Here is a 21,113-nt window from a genome sequence, read left to right as displayed (position 1 = left end):
CTCTTATATCTGCGGTCTCTAGTCTTTGGTCAAGTGTTTTACTTCTGACCCAGCTCTCAGATCCATAAGTTAAAACTGGTTTGAACACTGTCTTGTATACAGCTAATTTAGTGTTCTGACTAATTTCTCTCTTATTCCATATGAATTTATTCAATTGACTTCCCACCATACCAGCTTTGCTGATTCTGTTGTCTATTTCTATATTTAATTTACCATCTTCAGTAAAATTGTGCCTAAGTAACTGAAATGTTTTACTTGTTCCACAGGTTCTCCATTCACAACACAGTTGACATTTTCAATGATTCTGCCTATTTTCATTGTCTTTGTCTTTTTATTGCTGACCTTCATACCATATCTATTACAACAGCTATTCAATTTAGTCAGAGAATCTTGCAGACTTGTGGATTTATTTAGAAGTATAACATCATCCGCATAAAGCAAAGAGCTGACATTAACATCTCCAATTTTGATATCAGGTTTAATACCACTTTCCTTCATAATGTGATCCATATAGATAATGAATAACAGAGGGGATAATGTACATCCTTGTCTCACACCAGATTTAACATTAAACCATCTTCCTGTACTTCCTTCAATTCTAACTGCTGACTTACAACTCAAATAAAGACTAAATATTGCTTGATATAATGCCCTATTGACACCATATAACTGCAGCGTATTGAATAGCTTCTCTCTTGGCACCTTGTCATATGCCTTTTCCAAATCGACAAAACTTAAATACAGATCTTTGTTATATTCCCATGCTTTCTCGACTATTTGTCATAAAGTGAAGATCTGATCCTGACAGCCCCTCTATTTGGCCTGAATCCAGCTTGTTCTTCACCAAGCTTTTCTTCCACAATTCTTCTCAACCGTTTCTCAAGTATACTTGCATAGATCTTGCCAGGAACACTCAGTAGGGAAATACCTCTGTAATTCTCACATTCAGTTTTATTTCCCTTTTTATATATGGGTACTATGAGAGCTCTACTCCAGTTCGAGGGTGAAAGAGATTTTTTCATGGCACTTGTTTAGGTGGTCTAAAAATAAATAGAGGTTATTGACGCCGTCTTCCCAGATGAGGAAAATATCATCAATATAGCGGTACCAGACTTTTGGTTTAAAGTGAAAGGAGTTAATAGCTTTTCCTTCAAATTTGTTGAGAAATATATCCGCAAGAATCGGAGAGAGTGGGCTTCCCATAGCCAGACCTGAGTTTTGTAAGTAGATCTTGTTATCATATTTGAAGTATCCTGACTTTATGCAATGGGAGAGAAGAGCAAAGAGTTTTTTTGATAATTTGTTCTTGAGAAGATCGAGGACTTCTTGAGCAGGAACATTTGTAAAGAGAGAAACAATATCAAAACTGGCCATTAAATCTGTTTTTTTAAGTTTGATGTCCTTGATTTTAGAAACAAAATCTGCAGAGTTTTTAATATGTGAAGAAGAAATTCCAGAAAGATTTCTTAGAAAACTCGCTAGAAATTTGGAGAGATTATAAGTGGGAGAGTGTATGCCCTCAACTATAGGTCTGAGTGGGCAGTTATTTTTGTGAATCTTGGCGAGACCATACAATCGTGCTGAGAGCATTAAAATCTCAATTTTTAGAAAGCCTACTCATACTGACAGATACCTTCATGCTTCCTCTCATCATTATCCCCCACAAAAATGTGGTATTATTTCCACTTTAGCCCACCGAGCCAAATCATTACTTACAGAAGAAACAGAAATTGAAAATGAACTCTGTTTTCTTAAAAAAACATTTATTAACAATGGTTTCTCTCCAAAGAAAATTGACAAATTTCTTTCCCCCAGGCACTCAACTACTTCTGAAGATCCTTCTTCCCCAAGAGTCTTCATCTCCTTGCCTTACATCAGCTCTCTTTCACCAAAACTGGCAAAGATTCTCAAGAAATTCAACTTCAAAACGTGCTTCACTACGCTTCCAAAACTTCGTTCATTACTTTGCAAACATAAACAGAAACATCTTCCTACTCAGTTTCCAGGAGTATACAAGATTTTGTGTGATTGCAGAAAGCCATACTATGGACAGACTGCTAAATCCATCCTTCTGCGTTTGGATGAACACCGTAGAGATATCTCCTATAACAGGACTAGAGCTGGCGCTCTCTCTAGCCACATTCTCTTTTCAGCTAACTCAGACGAAGGCCGCCAGCACATTGTAAACTGGACTCAAACTGCTAACATCCATGTGTGCTACGATGAACTCGAAAGAAAGATTGTTGAATCTAGGAAAATTTCTCTAGATTCCTCTCATATCAACAACAGCCTGAGTTACAATCTCTCTGACGTACACGTCGCTTCTGTTCAGTACTGGCGCACTCGCGACAGCGCGTAGTATTCGTTTGTTTGGAACTCATACTTGCATTTTTTTCAAACACGCTACTGTTTTTTATACTTGTTCTGTTAGTACAATTTTAAGTCTCTGTAATTTTTTTATATGCTTCTTTGATTATGATACCTGAGGATGTTCATGTAACGAAACTAGTAAACTAGTAGTATCTTGATAAATATATCTTGTCATCTTTTCTCTCGGTAATAGTCATTAAACCTTTTTTATAATATTCCAACCGAGTAAAAATGAATTTCGAAAATATATATATATATATATATATTTTTTTTTTAATTAATTTTTTTTATTTTATTTTTATTTATTTATTCACTAGAGGTCAGGCTAGGAAAAAGGATTTATTAACTACGTAGATTTAGTTTACAGGTATACAGGGCATGAGCATGTTGCTTGGTTCCTTACAAAGTTGTATTCTTCCGATGATGACCTCGATATAGGGGTCTAAATGTCAAGTTTTATTTTATTAGTAATTAATAAAATAATCTGTTCAACATGTGTGTTTTTGTGTCCCTAAATTTAAATTAGAACTATCCAACTATGTTAATCCAGAAATTTGGGATATTTCAAACAGCAGGATCACAGACGACTTGGCCAGAACACCTATTACTGAAAAGCAAGGAAAAACTAATAAAGAAGTTTGAGAACTACAATCAGGACGCTATAATGAAACGAACCGCCAATCACCTGCAAACAAAGCTAGGAGAAACCAACCACCACTGAACCACAGCTTGATTATCAACCAATCAAAACTACAATCTCACCCAAGGTGAACTCTCACTACTGGAGAAAGATCTAAACTACACCATTACGCCAAGGTCAGTAAACAAACTTGATATCATTTATCATATCGACAGAGGTTTAAGATCCCTCCCTGCCAATCTAGCTGATAAAATAGGCATGGAAACATCCTGTATTCTAAATTCAAACAAAAAACTAAGCAGCAACGTAAACAAAACGGAAAAACAGGCCCTTAAATCCGTAAAAAATAACTAGGACATTATTATCACAAAAGCAGATAAAGGTAAAGGGAATGCCGCTGTCGTTTTAGACCGGACAACCTACATAGAGAAAATGAACCACTTGGTATCAGACCACAACATCTGCAAAATGGTAAACTACAACCCAACGAAACATATCAAAAAGAAAACAACTAAATTAATTAAATCCGTTAACACATGACCAGAAGAAACAACAAAAAAAACTAATACCTCGTTATGCCCGTGTGCCCAGAATTTATGGCCTGCCAAATCTACACAAAACGGACGCACCACTATGTCCGATTGTCGAAGGAATCGACAGCCCAAATTACCACTTAGCCAAAAAATTAGTGGCCACGCTCAAGGAATTGGTAAGTCAGTCCCCTTCCTACATAAAAAATGTAGGTAGGGGACTGACTTACTATATAAAAAATGCAAAAAAGTGTTTGGCAAGAGTTTCTGGTCTTGTCAGGATCTTCTCTTCCACATATAAAACTGATTCTGGGCAATGATTTCTTAATGAGATACAACTTTAAGTGTGATTATGCGAGGAAAGAAGTATATCTCCTTGGAAGAAGGCAAAACATAAGCAAAGGAATTCAGTCAGAATTGCAAAATAACAGATGCAACTCATCAAGAATCCAAGCTTTCAAGGGGAGCCCTAAAACCCAGATTGGTAAATCTAAAGGTGAGCCAGCAGGTGACTACTCAAGCATGAAGGAGCACACTTTGTCAGCAGAGACAAGCCCGCATGTGAATCAGGTATCCTTGGTAGCACATACTTCACAAGGAAATTCAATTGGTACCGGGAACCTAGAAGTAGACACAGTTAAGCCTAATGTGCCAAGAGTAAATCACGGTAGAGCTAGGAAGCAGAAACGGAGGAAAGTGAGAGAACCTAGTCCCCATCCTAATAAAGAACTTAGCAGGACTAGTTGCCTTCCATTCACAAGGCAATTCTTTGGCAAACAGGACACCTCTAAAGGGTTGAAATAAAAATCGTAGTAAGTGAGAAAGAGCAATCCAAGGAGACTGAGCAAATTAAGGCACTAAGTGAGACGCAAACTATAACAGGGGCACAAGTTATATCAGGAGTAAGAGAAACCCATAACATGAAAGTATGAGATGCCATTAAAAGAGAGACCCCCCCCCCCCCGTTTAGAACAGTAAGGAGGAACACTTGAAAGGAAGAAAAAAATTTTAGAAAATTTTTTATTGGAAGGGGAGGCCTATGTTAGATTGTGATAGAGTGGATAATTAAGTATTCCTATCTTATCACAGTCTAACATGCTTTTCCAAACAAAAGAATGAGATAAATACAATAAGTTGCCTCTAAGTGTAGAATAAGTATTATGTATATATAAATCAAGTGTGTTCTGTTAAGAAAAGGTTAAATAAGTGTATATTTTGTGCCATTCGCGAACGTGATTAATTTAGTATTGAAAATGTAAAACATTACCAGAGCTTTAGGAATTAACCTGTGTAAGAGAATTATAAAATGTAAGCACAAGTACAACAGTTGGGGGGGGGGGGGAGTCAAGTCCAAAGGTCGTAACGTGATGGAGCGACTCACACGTCCACGTACGTGCAACAAGCAGGGCAGACAATGGACGCTATGACATAGTAGTTCGCTGGACACCGAAAGGGGCGAGAAATGCCGAGAATTAGGAGGGAAATATAAGGGTCATGCGATCCTGAGCCAAGGCCTTTTCTCCCTGGATTTCCTGGTGTTCGGTTCCCGTGTGGTAGTGTGGGGCGCATGTGTCCTCGATGTCGGAGGACGGATCCGATAGGCAGCTATGGTCTTGGCAGCTGTATTCTCCGTGGAAGGAACGAAGTCTGGCAAGTCCACAGAAGGCCAGTTTCCTGTGAACCTCTGGAGCTCTAAAGAACCAAAGGCGAAGATAAGTAAACTTTATTTGTGTTTAACAGAATATGTGCCAAGTTGACATGTTATGGAAAAGGAACATTAATGATATTGGATAAGATTATATTGCTAGGACTTAAGAAGGATATTGAAATTATGTTTATTATCTGTCGTTGTGTTTAAGTTTGCCATTATATTAAGTGAAATTAAGGATATGTTTAGAGCAAAGAATTGGCATAATATTAAGGGATTGTGAAAGATATGAATGTTATCTTGTGTAGTCTGACAGAGCTACGGAGCCTTAGATTGATTGTGAAAATAGTACATAAATAACGCATTAGCAAAGGTTAATATAATTCATACTTTAGGAAGCTACTGTGTATTAATTTATATGTGTAACAGTAGTGTTTGAATTTTACATACCTTGTCTGAAACTCCCTTAAGATGGGATTTATTTTAGTGTTCTTATGTGTATCAACCTTTGAGTATAATAAACCTTGCCTTTGATTCTAACAAAGACTTTCTGTGATTTCTGGAATCGATGCACCGCTTAAAAATATTAATACGAACCTATGAGGGATATTAAAAGAGATAGTTGAAAAGAGTATGTTTTGGCCACGTCTGCAGAATTGATAGGTATCATTAAGTACTGTCCTGAGATTACCTCTTGGTTTTAATATTAAATAATCTAATAGCGCTAAGTGGCACAGCGAAACAAATAAATTTCTTGGCGTTTTAAGAGAGGTTAATCCCAGACACTCTGATACTCTGGTACTGCCTCGATCTCGAGGAAATTCCATTGTCCCTCAGAGGTACCACGTGTTACCTGATAGAGTGTATCAAGGAGATATAGTAAAAGGTTAAAGTAGTTGTATTTGAGAAGAAAGGTTACAACATAAATCGTGCAGCAGATAGGATATAAAATAGTTGTACAAAGTAAAATTAAGAAAAAAAGATAAAGAAAAGCATCGTAACATAAATGGCGCAGCCAGTAGGATAGCAATATATAAATAAGCTATACAACAAGAATAAAGAATCGATAGGATTGTAGTTAATAGAGAATAAAATTAAAGAAAAGCATCATAACACTAATAAAAACAAAAAAGATTTCAAGAATGCTATTGCCATACATTATGTTAGAGACATTTCCGAAAAAATAGAACACTACACAAATACAACCTCAAAACCCTACACTGCACCAAAACCTGGTTCGAGAGGAAATTCAAAGAAGCATGTGAAATGCCCAAACACAACCCAAATCTGAACAAAAATGATGGCCTAACCATTCCAAGAATGTGGAGGACCCATCTCCAACCTTTACAGCAATCAGAACAAGCCAAAGAAAAATCAGAATGCAAGAAGACTTGGTGAAATGTCTTCCCCCCCCCCTTAACATTCCATTGCAACTTGGACTGTACAAGACCTGAAGAACATCGTAGTATAACAATCTGAACTGTACAAATCTAGAAGAATCTTAATACATGAGGACTTTAGCAGTTTATTGTAGTTTTTTATTTATTTTATATTAATTATAATTTTTTATATATTTTTTTTTCTTTTTTTTATTTATTTTTTTTTTTTCAACTCTTATTTTATTCAATTATCGCTAAAGGTCAGGCTAAGAAAAAGATTAAATAACAGCATAGATGGGCGCAGGCAGTAGGGTTACAGCCAAAAACATATCCTCCCCCCAGTGGCAGACTAGGTGACAGGTCGGTTGGTAGTCGCATCTAAGTAACATGCGAACCCTGCATAGGAAGCAGGAATAATGCGTAGTGAAAGAAGATTTAATTTATCAATAGAGGGTGCAAGAGCATGTAGCTTGGTTCCCTATACACATGTATCCTTCTGATGATGACCTCAATACATTGGTCGAAATGTCAAATTGTTATTTTATTAATAATAAGGAAAATAATCATTTCTACAAGTGTGTTTAGTGTCCCTAAATTCAGAAATATGAATGTGAACTAATTGTTTAATACTGCCATAGTACTCTGTATACTATGACAATTGGGGGGGGGGGTTACATATCAAATATATATCATCAGATATGCACACACATACTCTTGAGGATACATATCACATATTTGATGATCCAGGCTTCGTGAATTGTGAAACAAAATAAAGAAACCATTCCCATTTCTGGGTTTTTCTTGAAATAATTCAAGAAAAACACCGTCTTTAACTCACTTTTAAGGTTGGTGCTGGATGGTACCAGAAATTCAAAGACCACCTTCCATAATGTTAAACTGAAGGGAGAAGTTGCCAAATTTCACTAACTTATTGAAGGACATAACTACATTAAGTGTTTAACTTGGATGAAATTGGTCTATAATGGAAAGATATGATCAGTCTAACATTTATTTCCATCAAAGAAAAATCCATTGAAGAAAGGAGTATGAAGGTTTCAAAACTGTTAAAGAAGCAAGCAAAGTCAAAGTTTAATTAGAGAAATGATGCTTCACTCAACTGATAATGCTAGATTAAATGATATATTCATGTAAACACAAGAAAGATATTTATTTAACCAAATATTTCGGTCTGGAAATAGCAGACCATCTTCAGTGGTATTACAAGAACAGTTTAAAAAAAAAAAAAAATACAAGCTAGAATACTAACAATAGATCATTAAAAATAGAACACAGCGCGTGATGTTATATCACTAAGTATGAAACAGAATATTTTGAAGTAAAGACATGATTTTTTTTTTTTTTTAAATATTCCGTTTCATACTTAGTGATATAACATCACGCGCCGTGTTCTATTTTTAACGATCTATTGTTAGTATTCTAGCTTGTATTTTTTTTTTTTTTTTTAAACTGTTCTTGTAATACCACTGAAGATGGTCTGCTATTTCCAGACTGAAATATTTTGTTAAATAAATATCTTTCTTGTGTTTACGTGAATATATCATTCAATCTTCTGTCACAAGTATCCTTAAAAAAGCTAATGCTAGATTAAACACTGCTCAAAACAATTAGAGGATATTGATGTTTTAGTTTCTGTGGGATAATTATAAATTTCTGCAAATAATTATAACTATTGGATACTTTAACTGGTAATTAGTTTACGGAATTAATAACGCAATAAAGTATATTAATTAAAGGTAACTTTAATGAATAACTTCTATATTTCGGCAACGTCACATTGCCATCTTCAGGAACATAAAGATATGGTATGTGCACATAGGCACTAACACAAAGCAAATGAGGAAGAAAGCGAGAAACTAATATTGTTCCTAAAGTCCTAATGGTGCCCTCTTGCGGGCTCACACACTACACTGGCAACACACCATCACACATAAAAAACTCAGCCCACTTTAAAGCCAGTATAGAAAACCTCACACTCCAACACACTGACATAATGGTCAGTTTTGACGTCTCCTCCCTATTCACTAATGTCCCACTCAAAGAAACCCTAGAGCTCATCCAAGCCAAGTTTCCTCCCGATATCTCAGCCCTATTTCAGTTCACAATGAACTCAGGCTATTTCGTTTGGCAAGGAAAGTTCTACAAACAGATAGAGGGGCCAGCCATGGGTTCACCGCTTTCCCCACCCTTGGCCAATTTCTTTATGGAGACATCTAAAGAGAAAGCCTTAAACTCCGCACCACAAAAACCCACTATTTGGCTTCGTTATGTGGATGATGTGTTTGCTATTTGGCCACATGGCTCAGACACACTCCATTCCTTCCTAACACACTTAAACAACCAACACCCCAGAGTCCAGTTCACCTTAGAAAAAGAGGAAAACAACACCCTCCCCTTCCTAGACACTTTAATCACCCGCCAGCTTGATGGATCTTTGGTTTTCTCTGTTCACAGAAAACCTACCCATACTGGCAGATACATTCACCAGCAATCCCACCCCCCCCCCCTCACAACAATATAGGGTTATAAAAACACTATATAACAGGGTAAAATTAATCAGCTCAGATGACAAGGCCCTAACTACTGAACTAAACCACATCCTCAACACTTTCTTAGCCAACGGCTATAACCCCAAAAAAATCCAAAAAATACTAAAACCAGTAAACCACAACCCCCCCCCCTCCACAATAAAGATTACACCAAGTCTATCACCATCCCCTACATCCAGGGCACCTCTGAGAAAATAACCAATATCCTCAAAAAATATGACCTTACTTCCTGTTACAGACCATATAAAAAGTTGGCATCCCTTATTCGCTCTACCAAAGACCAACCATTTCCCCTAGACCTACCTGGTGTATACCAGGTCCCTTGCAGCTGCAAATTGTCCTGCTTTGGCCAAACAGGCAGAACAACAAATATCAGGATTTCAGAACACCAAGACTACATCTGGTTTCACCAGTACAGCCGCTCTGGGCTGGCAGACCCTGCCTTAGATACCCACCATAAAATTCGTTGGAAGAAAACAAAAATAATTCATCGTAGCAAGTTTAAATACGAAAGATTATTCAAAGAATCTTCAGCAGCTCTAAAAAACGTTCTTAACCTCAACAAATTTGGGTGCATGAAACTACCCCCAAATTTGGGAGACTTACATTATGAGAACTTCAGCCCAACTGCCAAGACTACCAAATTAGTCCGCAAGAGGGCACCATTAGGACTTTAGGAACAATATTAGTTTCTTGCTTTCTTCCTCATTTGCTTTGTGTTAGTGCCTGCGTGCACATACTATATCTTTATGTTCCTGAAGATGGCAATGTGACATTGCCGAAATATAGAAGTTATTCATTAAAGTTACCTTTAATTAATATACTTTATTGCGTTATTAATTCCGTAAACTAATTACCAGTTATGTCTGACCAACGTATAAGCCTTGCTACTAGTATTGGATACTTTATACATGAATAAATATTTCTTACTTATGGATAGGGTGTAATTGATGTGATATTGTTTAAATAATCGATATTTATTACAAATTATACATTTTAGCATGAAATAATTTTAACAAGAACAGCGAAAAACGCTTTTGTTAATTTTTAATAGAGCATACGGTCTCCATTAACAGCCAAAAAGTGCTACATCTTGATTGCATGGACTGGATAAGATGATCAAACAGTTCTTGTGGGATATTTCCCCACTCTTCTATGAGAGCAATTTCAAGCTCTTGAAGCGATCATGGTGGCACCAGTCGAGCAGAAAGGTGCTTACCTTAAGCATCCCAGGCAAGTTCAATTAGATTACAATCCAAGTGAACAGCCAGGCCAGTCCATTCATTCAATACCTTCTTCCTCAAACCACTCTTGTACCAAACTTGCATGATGTAGACGAGCATTGTAATCCATAAAAATGAATTCTTGGCCATATGGACGAACTATAGGTTCCAAAATCTCATTGCGCTACCTTTGGGCTGTTAAGGAACCGTTTCTGAAAATAGAGATCAGTATGATCTTATTAAAACACTTAAGGAATAGAACAACGTAGTTAAGAATATAAATTAAATTAAACTTTAATATTTTCCGATACTTTGGCAATGTCACATTGCCATTTTCTAAAGGAACTTACAAAAAAGTTACGTGCACGTAGGCACTACAACACAGAAACTGGGAATGAAGAGATGAAGCTATTGGTCTCCTAACAGTCCTGATGGTGCCCTCTAGCGGGCTAAGTAGGTGTTCTTGGCCGTTGGGCTGAAGGTCTGCAGATGTAGGCCTCCCAAATTTGGGGCAGTCGCATACACCCAAATTTGTTGAGGTTTGGAGAATTTCTTAGGACTGAGGCTGATTCCATGAAGAGTCTTTCAAATTTGTATTTGCTACTGTGTATCACTGTAGCTTTCTTCCACCGTATTCTGTGGCGTGTATCCAGAGCATGGTCCGCAAGCCCAGAATGACTGTATTTGTGAAAACAGATGTAGTCCTTGTGTTCCGAAATTCTGATATTCGCTGTCCTGCCTGTTTGGCCAAAGTAAGACAGTTTACAACTGCAAGGGTCCTGGTAAACACCAGGTAGGTCTAGGGGAAGTGGTTGGTCTTTAGTGGAGGGAATAAGGGATGCCAATTTTCTGTAAGGTTTGTAACAGGAGGTCAGGTCATTTTTTTTAAGATTTTGGTAATCTTTTCCGAGGTGCCTCGGATGTAGGGAATGGTGATGGATTTAGAGTAATCCTTGTTGTGTGTGTGTGGGGGGGGATCTGTGGTTTGTAGGTTCTAATATTTTTTGGATTTTTTTTGGGGGGTAGCCATTGGCTGAGAAAGTGTTGAGGATGTGATTTAGTTCAGTGTTTAGGGCTAAGTCGTTTGAACAGATTAGTTTAGCCCTGTTGTATAGTGTTTTCACTACTCCATATTGTTGTGGGGGGGGGGGATTGTTGGTGAATGTATCTGCCTGTATGGGTGGGTTTTCTGTAAACTGAGAAAACCAAGGATCCATTAGGCTGGCGGGTGACTAGTGTGTCTAGGAAAGGGAGGCTGTTGTTTTCCTCTTTTTCCAGAGTGAATTTGATTCTGGGGTGTTGGTTGTTTAAGTGTGTTAAGAAGGAGAGAAGTGTTTCAGAGCCATGTGGCCAAATAGCGAACACATCATCAACGTAGCGAAGCCATATGGTTGGTTTTTTATTAAAGTTTAATTTATTAAAGTTTAATTTAATTTATATTCTTAACTACGTTGTTCTATTCCTTAAGTGTTTTAATAATGCATAACCAACGTATAAGCCTGTCTACGAGAATCAAGATCAGTATGGTCACCTATACTCATTCCAGCCCATACCATCAAACTCCCACCTTGATGTTGGGTTTTTCACGAACAAACTGTGGATTATTTCTTGTTCCACTTGCACAACATATCAAGATATGTTGTTATCTGGTTGCAGACTGAACCTGGAATCATCACTAAAAAGTACACAAACCCAATCCTTATTTCCCAATTGCGATATTCCTGTGCCCAAATTCTTCGGGCTCTTTTGTGATTTGCAGTAAGTGGAATGCAAACCATTGGTTTTCGAGCATAAAAATCTATTGCATGAAGACGATTTCGTACTGTCTGTATCGATACCAGCCTCCCTGTTCCTGTGGCAAGTTCGCTTCGAAGTTGTGTTGTGATAAATGTTCGATTTCTTCTGGCAAGTAATGACAAATACTGATCATCTCTTGGAGTTGATGATGATGGGAGACCTTGACCTTGTCTTCAGCAAACATTTCCCGTCTCCAGAAAGCAATTCCAAAGTCACGAAATTACACTTTGAGATACAAAGCATAATTTCAAGTTTTACATGCTTGAGTGACAACTTGCTGTGTTTGTACAGCTTCTAATCAACCAATGGCTCTCCAAGACATGGATTCCGGGATATCACGTTGCTCTGCCATTTTTAACAAAATAATGGGTGGTAGGTGGCACAAGTTTACAATCGAAGTGATAATTATGCACTGTGGAAGTGAGAGCAACAAGCCACGCTTTTATACCCCCACATGCTAATACGGCTAAGACACATTTCAACAAGTCTTAACATGACTTTGCATGCAGTTGCGTGTTCTATACTGTTGTATATTAAGATTATTTTAAAATAAATGTGTTACATTTGTAAATTATTTTTAAAACTTTAAAATTTACAAGAAAACCTAAATATCCCTAATTGTTTTGAGCAGTATATTTTTATAATGGATAACACATGAATAAACAATTAGAATTTATTAAACTCCAACATCATTCATTTCTTACAAGGACACTGTCAGAGAGAGAGAAAGAGAAGATCTATTAACAACATTTAAAACATGAATCCCAAGCCATAAGTCACATAGCACATGTTTACTTGCATGTATCTTGGTCAAAGCTGAGTTAACAAGATATGAACTATTAGAGTTCAAAGGAAAACAATGGATAGCTTTATAATTCAAAAACAAGGTTACAAAACTTATCCATTATTACAAAAAAAAATGCATAAAAATTTCAAGAAACAGACAAACTTAAATTTACTGGAATGAAGATTCTCTCCAGCACACTGTACATATAAAATATTATAAATATTTGGTGAAAATTCTATGAATAAAGAATAATTTACGTGAGTTAATTCCGTTATTATAATAGTTAGTAATATGTCTACTCACGGTATTTCCTTACTGAAACTTATAAAATATTATGGCCTTGTTGACAAGGACATAATAATAGATATACAAGAAAACAAAACAATGCTTAGAATATTGGAAATGATAGCCATAAAATGTGACAAAAACTAAATAAACGTCCACCAGCCATACATAAACTCTGAGAGTTGGAAGCTCCATAACATAAAAATTAGGTCACAACTCTGACCAATAGGAAATAACACAGATACACCAAAGACAGAAACACCAAGTCGGAATGACATGGCCTCCACCCCTCCCACGAGCTCTGAAGACGACAACACACTGTCAAAACGGCTCACACCCCGTTACCCCCACCCTTGACCTTATCCCATCATATCCTTCCCCTTCCCAAAAAAATTTCTATTTTCATTGTGGATAGAAAATACTCCCAAAGTATTCTCTACCCACCTTTAATATAAAAAACCCCAGGATTTTCAAAAACGTTCCCATACCCTTGCCTCACCAATAATTCTACATCTCTCTCTCTCTACCCCTACTTTTTCCAACCCCCACTTCCTTTCAATCACACTTCCTCCCTTTAACAGAAGATGAATGTATATCGCCACACAAGGGATGTCGCTGAATAAGAAGACAGCCAGCAACATCCTACAAAGCTATGTCCAAATTTTTCCTACATATTTTTCATATATCTGTCTATATAAAACATCAATAATGCCCTAAAATTTGAGTAAAAAGCCTATGACACATTATAAAAGGGGCACTCCTAAACAAAAACAGACTAAATAGCCATAAAAATAATATTGACTGAGAGGAGTAACATGGGAAGATCTGTTAAGAATTTTCCCAGAAATAATGGCTAAAACATGACAAGTTTCGTAAATCATAAGACTTACATCACCTTGGGTACTGTTAGAGAAAAGTTTTACACAACAAAAGCCTATCAATAATTAATTACATTTGAAGGGTGTTAGAGCTGGGTTTTTTACTTTTAGAGTGGTGAATGAGTGGAATAAGCTGCCTGAGTCTGTTGTGGGTGCTGTGACAGTGAATGAGTTCAAGGCAAAGTATGATAGATACTGTGTGAATGTCGAATAGTTGTGATGGACATGATGTTTAGGTCCTCCCTCGATGAGTCATCTAAGGACTCCTTGGAGTCACCAGTAATAATAATAATATCTTCACAACTATTACATAACTGTTATGTAACAGTTGTGGAGATATCAAAACATCTAATAAGTGTAATTAATTGTTAATAGGCTTTTGTTGCGTAAACATTTTCTATGCCAGTATCCCTGATGATATGTTTTGTGACCTGTCGGGTTTTAATTGCTTATTTTTATTAAATTCTTTATTTACATCATAATCTGGTCTCAAAACCAAAAACTACCCATGGAACTACTAAACCACAGAAACATAAATTTAAATATGTTTCATCATTAAATGTAAAACATAAATCCCATACAAAAAATGCAAATCTGAAATTTAAATTACAAATTCATTAAATTAAATAACCGTGTCTTTTTACATTTTTCATAAAATTCAACATAAACACAACCCATTTTATTTTTTTAAATTTCTAAATGTTACCACATAGATCTATAAGAAGCTTAATGCAGAATGCATTGCTAGGTTTATATTAAACTACATAAGCATTAATAACCTAATTCAACTGCATACCTTTTGTAATGTAAAGATAGAAAAAGTCACAGTACAGTATTGTCTGTACTACACCAGCAATGATGGCAATCAGGTCATAGAGACCTTCCATGTAGTACCTATATATCCAGTTAAGAATATAAAGTGCTCTGTATAAGCCAAGACAGAAAAGATAATGAGAAGTAATAGTTTCTGCTTCTCCAGTCTTGGACACCAGAAAAAGCTGGGGAAGGATGGCTACAGATTCTAGATATATAGAGAAGGTCCACAAAATCTATAATATATATAAATAAATATATTTAGCAATGTGAAAAATAGTACAATTTAATACAGTATTCAATGATGCAGTTTTAATACATAATCTAAATTTTAAGTAACACACACATGAACAATGAAATAGCCCTATATATAAAATAAGTGGATTTATTTAATATAAATAGCACTATGCCTTCCTGCTAACAGGTTCTGTTTATGTATCAGGTGGCAAGATACAGGGCATTTCAAAAGGGCGTACACAACTTTACAAGAGAACAGAGAATAACTCTGAAGACGTACAAACGTGAGTGAGTGTCATGATGTAGTGAAACACATCAACTTTTGGTCACATAACTTTATTACCAAATTACAACACTACATGGTGTGATACATCACATTATTTGAAAATGGTGACTTTTGATGGTGCAGAGTGAGCATGTTGTGTATTTTAGGTGCACGATCTACATGTGGCACAAGAATTTTGTGGAAACAGGTTGTTCTGCACATCATCCAAGGTCAACGGAAAGGCAGTGTGCTACTAATGCTGTTGTGGAAGAAGTTCGGGAAAGTTTCCAGAGAAGCCCTGGAAAGTCAACCAGATGGGAGTCTCATCAAATTGCAATTCCACATGTGACTGTGTGTCATGCTTTACGACAGCATCTACATTTAACGCCCTACAAATTTACTCTTGTACAACATTTAAAGAAAAATGATCAGTAGGATAGAACAAAATGAGGACTTTTTGGACACTATCATTTTCAGTGATCAGCACTTTTCACACAGGTGGGCAAGTAAACACAACTGCAGAATTTAGGGAAGCGAAAATCCACACACACCATCATAGAACATGTTCACAGTACTCCAAAGGCTAATGTTTTTTGTGTGATAAGCAAAAAGAAAGTGTATGGACCCTTCTTTTTTTTCTGAATCTACTGTTACTGGTGGTATGTATCTGGACATGCTACAAGTATACCTAATACCACAATTAGATGACAATGACTATCACACAATGGACACTTACATTTCCAGCAAGACAGAGCACCTCCTCATTACCAGACAGATGGATTGGTGTAGAGGGTCAACACATTCCCCTGACCTTACAATGTTGGGTTTTTTATTGTGGGGGCTTTGCAAAAGATTGAGTATTTATGCCACCACTATCAGCCAATTTGGATGAGCTGCATTTCATAATTACTGCCACCTTTGCTGAAGTTACGCCAGATATGCTCTGCCACGTGTGGCGGGAAATTGAGTACAGATGGGGCATCTGCAAAATTATTGGAGGCAGTCATATCAAACTTTAACTGTCGGTGTTGAAACTTCAAGTGGTACGCTACATTTACACGGTAATGAAATTTGTTCATTTATCACTATTTACTTTCTATTGTCATTCAAAATTATACCCCTTTTGAAACACCCTGTACATTTGTAAATAAATAATATCAAAAGATAGTTTTAATGTTAAACATGGCAAAGCTTTCTTCTGTATAATTTACATAAATATCAATTGTGCAAAATTTATCAGGAAAAAAACAAAAGTCAAATTCTAATCAATCAACAGAAATAAGAATAAAAAATAAATTGTTCAAAAAAATATTTACTGTAAGATAACAGTAATTTATGGTTAGGAAAAAAGTGATAATTAACTCAAGGAGTTTATCTTCATCTATGTATAGTTCAAAAGAAAAAAATAAATGGATGCTAGCTACTAGATACATGTTGAAGAAACATTTCCAGAAATCTACCTAGATTTCCAATCATTGTTAAGAGAACTCTGAAAATATAAGCTTATTTATTAAAAATTGTCATTCAGATCACCACAGCTCAGTTCATAGTTAGTATTTAGTAAAATTTCAGGGTATGATAACTGCGTGAGGTGCCAATGCATAACAGAACAAGGGTGGCATTTAGTTAAGGGAATTTAATATGAGGAATTCTGTTCGATGCATAATAAGAAGCCAAGGAGAAGGGCAATGATTACAAATGGGATAATGGCTACACTGTGCAAAAAGAGGAGTGAGAGCGGCAATGCAAAGCTGGGTAAATACAAATCTAGGCAGTAGAACTGATTGCAAGATATCAGGATCGGTGTGTGATAAATGGTGATGGAAGACGAGGATGCAGGAATGCCTATATGGGAGTAACAAAGTCAAACAATTCGAAGGATAGGATGAGGAATAGCAGGATGAAAAGGGAGACCAGGATAAAGCTATTATACTTGTACACTAATGCAAGGCATATAAAGAATAAGGGCGCAGAGTCAAGTTTCCTCTCAAAAATTACCAAGAAAAATTCATCATTTTATTTTTAAATTCCCAATTACCAGAAATATTTATTGAGAAATTCAAGATTTTTATATATTGCAATCTGAAATTCCCCATTCTCACCACTTAAAAAATAAAATAACTGGGGAATTTCCTGAGTTCACTGTAATCTCAGCCTCTTCATGTGTGATAACATAAAAAAAAATATATATATACAGTGTGAAATCAAAGTTAGAAAAATAATTACAAATATTAATATAATATAAACAATATATCTCATTTATCTTATAAGATATATACGAGGGTGGTCTGAAAAGTTCAAAGCCTAACAATGAAAAAACGAATTTATAATTTCAAACTTATTTTTATTTTTCAACATAATCTCCCTAAGACCAATATATTTATTCCAGCGATGCTCCAGCACCATTATCCCATCCCTGTGGTGGTTCTCAGTAAGATCTGCAAAATACCCCTCTGCAGCTGTAATCACCTCTTGATTCAAAGAAAAATGCTGACCAGAAAGGAAGAGTTTTAGTTTTGGGAAGAGATAGACATCAGAGGGAGCCAAATCTGGGGAATAGGGTGGATGTTCAAACAATTCATAGTGCAGATCCCTTAATTTTCCCATTGCCAAACCACCTATGTGGGTATGTGGTAGACAAATTTTTTTGTCTAGCACCTACCCACAGCAACCAGACTAGACGAACTTTTTCATCTAGTCTGGTTAAAAGATTAGAATAATATTCCCTGGTTATTGTTTTACCCTTTTCAACATAATTAATAAACAAAATACCTTTAGCTCCCAAAACACCGATGCCATGACCTTTCCTGCTGATGGAACCAACTTTGTCTTCTTTGGCATTGAACAACCGGCTTCTGTCCACTGTTTTGACTGCTGTTTGGATTCTGGTGTGGCTGCAGGTTCGAATCCCGCAGTGGGCATAGATGTTTGCGATTGGCTGTGAAAATACTAGTGGTGGTGGTGGACAATAGATGGCGTTAGTGTAGTTTATGCGATTGGTGGATGAGGTTGACGGATGGAGACGGAGAGTCGTAGAGTAGGTGCCCTCCCTCGATGAACCTATCAGGTTTAATACCACTTTCCTTCATAATGTGATCGATATAGATAATGAATAATAGAGGGGATAATGTACATCCTTGTCTGACACCAGATTTAACATTAAACCATCTTCCTGTACTTCCTTCAATTCTAACTGTGACTTACCACTCAAATAAAGACTAAGTATTGCTTGATATAATGCCCCACTGACACCATACAACTGTAGCGTATTGAATAGTTGGAACCTTGTCATATTGCTTTTCCAGCTCTACCAAGCTTAAATATTGATCTTTGTTATATTCCCATGACTTCTCAACCATTTGTCATAAGGTGAAAATCTGATCCTGACAGCCTATATTTCGCCTGAATCCTGCTTGTTCTTCACCAAGCTTCTCTTCTACAATCCTTCTCAACCGTTTCTCAAGTATACTGACCTCTCAAGTGTTCTGGGTAAGTAAATCTTACCCAGAACACTCAGTACAGAAATACCTCTGTAATTCTCACATTCAGTTTTATTTCCCTTTTTATATATGTACTATGAGAGCTCTACTCCAATCATCTGGAATTTGTCCCTCTGTCCAGGTCCTCTGAACAATGCAGTGCAGCAACTGTAAGACTTTTATACCTCCATACTTGAGCATTTCTGGTCGAATATCCTCTACTCCTGCAGCTTTTCCACATTTCAGGCTTTTGATGACTTTTTCTACTTCAAGTATGGACATGTATTCCTGATTGCATGCTTAGTGTTTTTTACCACTGTGTTATCACTGCTTGTTTCATTTAGCAATTTTTCAAAGTAATTACTCCATACATCAAGGATATCATTTTCTCCAGTTTTCATGTCACTTTTATCATCTCTAATTCCTTTTACAGCACTCTTTTCTCTATTTCTGAGCTTCGTCAACAATCTCCAAAATATCTTGGCACGTTCTTACCAAAGTCTTCCCATGACTTTTGTCTAGTTTTATACAGTTAACTAATATTTAAGGAATTGACAGCGTATACTAGAAATATAGATTAAATAAACTTTAATATATACTTTCCGATATTTCGGCGAACGTCACATTGCCATCTTCTTGGGAACTTACTAAAAGACACGTGCACACAAGTACTAATAACCTTTTAATAAAATAAAAATTAGTTATTAGTACTTGTGTGCACGTGTCTTTTAGTAAGTTCCCAAGAAGATGGCAATGTGACGTTCGCCGAAATATCGGAAAGTATATATTAAAGTTTATTTAATCTATATTTCTAGTATACGCTGTCAATTCCTTAAATATTAGTTATCATGTTTAACCAGCGTATAAGCCTCTCAACAAGAATAAGTTTTATACAGTGTTTAGCTTTCTTACATTTGTCACTGTATTCTCTCAGGGCACAAGCTGACTTATTTGCCAGGAACTTTTGATATGCTTTCTTCTTTTCCTTCACTGCCTCTTTAACTTCCCATGTCCACCATGGAGTTCTGATTTTTCTATCCTTGCAGACAACCTGACCACATGCCTCTCTGGCTGAATCAAACATTGTTTTCTTCAGAGCCTGCCACTCAATCTCCAAGGTTCAGTTCCTGTTCACAAACTCTCTCATTTTTTCTTGAAAAATGTTTGTGTATTTTAGTCTACAGTTCACATTTGAGAGCTGCTCAACTCAATATATGCACAACTGCATTATATTGAGATATTGAAATACATATTCATTTTGATGGTAAAAAAGACAATTCAATTGAAGTATTTTCATTGTTAAAATGTGCAATGAATTTATAAAAAATGACATGCATAGTGGCATAGAACCAAAAAACATAATAATCTCCACAAAAGTGTATCAAGATATCGTGCGATACAGCCCATGAACAATACCTTGGTTCACAGTAGGCAGTGGACCTTCCACCAGGACTCAGTCCCTGCACACAAAGCAAGGACCACACAACAGAGGTAGGAGGTGAATGTGCCCAACCACATATCACATCTGATTGGCTGTCTGGAAGTCCTGCTTTGAATCCATTGGACTTCAAATTGTGTTTGGAGCTTGAGAGTGTAGCCTGCAAGAAACAACCCTCCAGGATCACCAGCCTGAAGGTGGATTTGGAGTGAGCAATGGCAGTGTTTCTATTGAATGTTGTGCATGCTGCCATCAATATGTGGCCTCAGAGTTTGGGTGTGCGTGAAGGCAAAAGGGGGACATTTCAAACATAGAGTGCTGCTATATGCATGTTATACATATTATGTGCTAAAAGCTGTAAATGATTTACTGACAGATTAAAGGTAATGCGCTGTTCAAGCAGTAACAGTGTGTGTAACATGTATATATTTCAAATCGGGAACTACAAAATGAAACTGTTTACAGAATATGAAAGTGTAACTCCAAAAGTTTTATTACATATAGAATCAATACTGCAGAATGCTAAACAACTTCAACATGCACACCTTTCGTAGCATATAACCAACTGATAATCAATTTCCCTCCAAATGTTCTCCATTTGTGGTGTAACTGTTTCAATCGCAGCAACAATTCTGGTCTTAAGTTCATCGAGGCAGGTCACAGGGATCTGGTAAACAATGTTCTTCACGTATCCCCACAAAAGAAATCAAGCAGCATAATATTGGGTGAGTGCAGAGGCCATGGAATTCGTCCACCATGCCCAACATAGTGCCCAGG

The 21,113-nt window shown here is 36.5% G+C and overlaps 1 protein-coding gene across 1 annotated transcript in view; it reads right to left on the bottom strand.

The window, feature by feature from the left end:
• LOC150107875 (ER lumen protein-retaining receptor-like) overlaps nucleotides 1–21,113 on the bottom strand; it is a 78,009-nt gene that overhangs the window by 14,732 nt on the left and 42,164 nt on the right. The window contains exon 3 of the mRNA XM_090415402.1: nucleotides 14,901–15,153. Within this exon, the coding sequence (XP_090271528.1) occupies nucleotides 14,901–15,153 (253 nt within the window). The remainder of the gene's footprint in view (nucleotides 1–14,900; nucleotides 15,154–21,113) is intronic.

This window comes from Typopeltis vanoorti, chromosome 3 (genome assembly GCF_054136105.1).
Source record: "Typopeltis vanoorti isolate ZY-2024b chromosome 3, IOZ_Tvanoo_1.0, whole genome shotgun sequence".
NCBI lineage: Eukaryota > Metazoa > Arthropoda > Arachnida > Uropygi > Thelyphonidae > Typopeltis > Typopeltis vanoorti.
The sequence above is the reverse complement of the archived record's forward strand: the minus strand, read 5'-3'. Positions and strand labels throughout refer to the sequence as shown.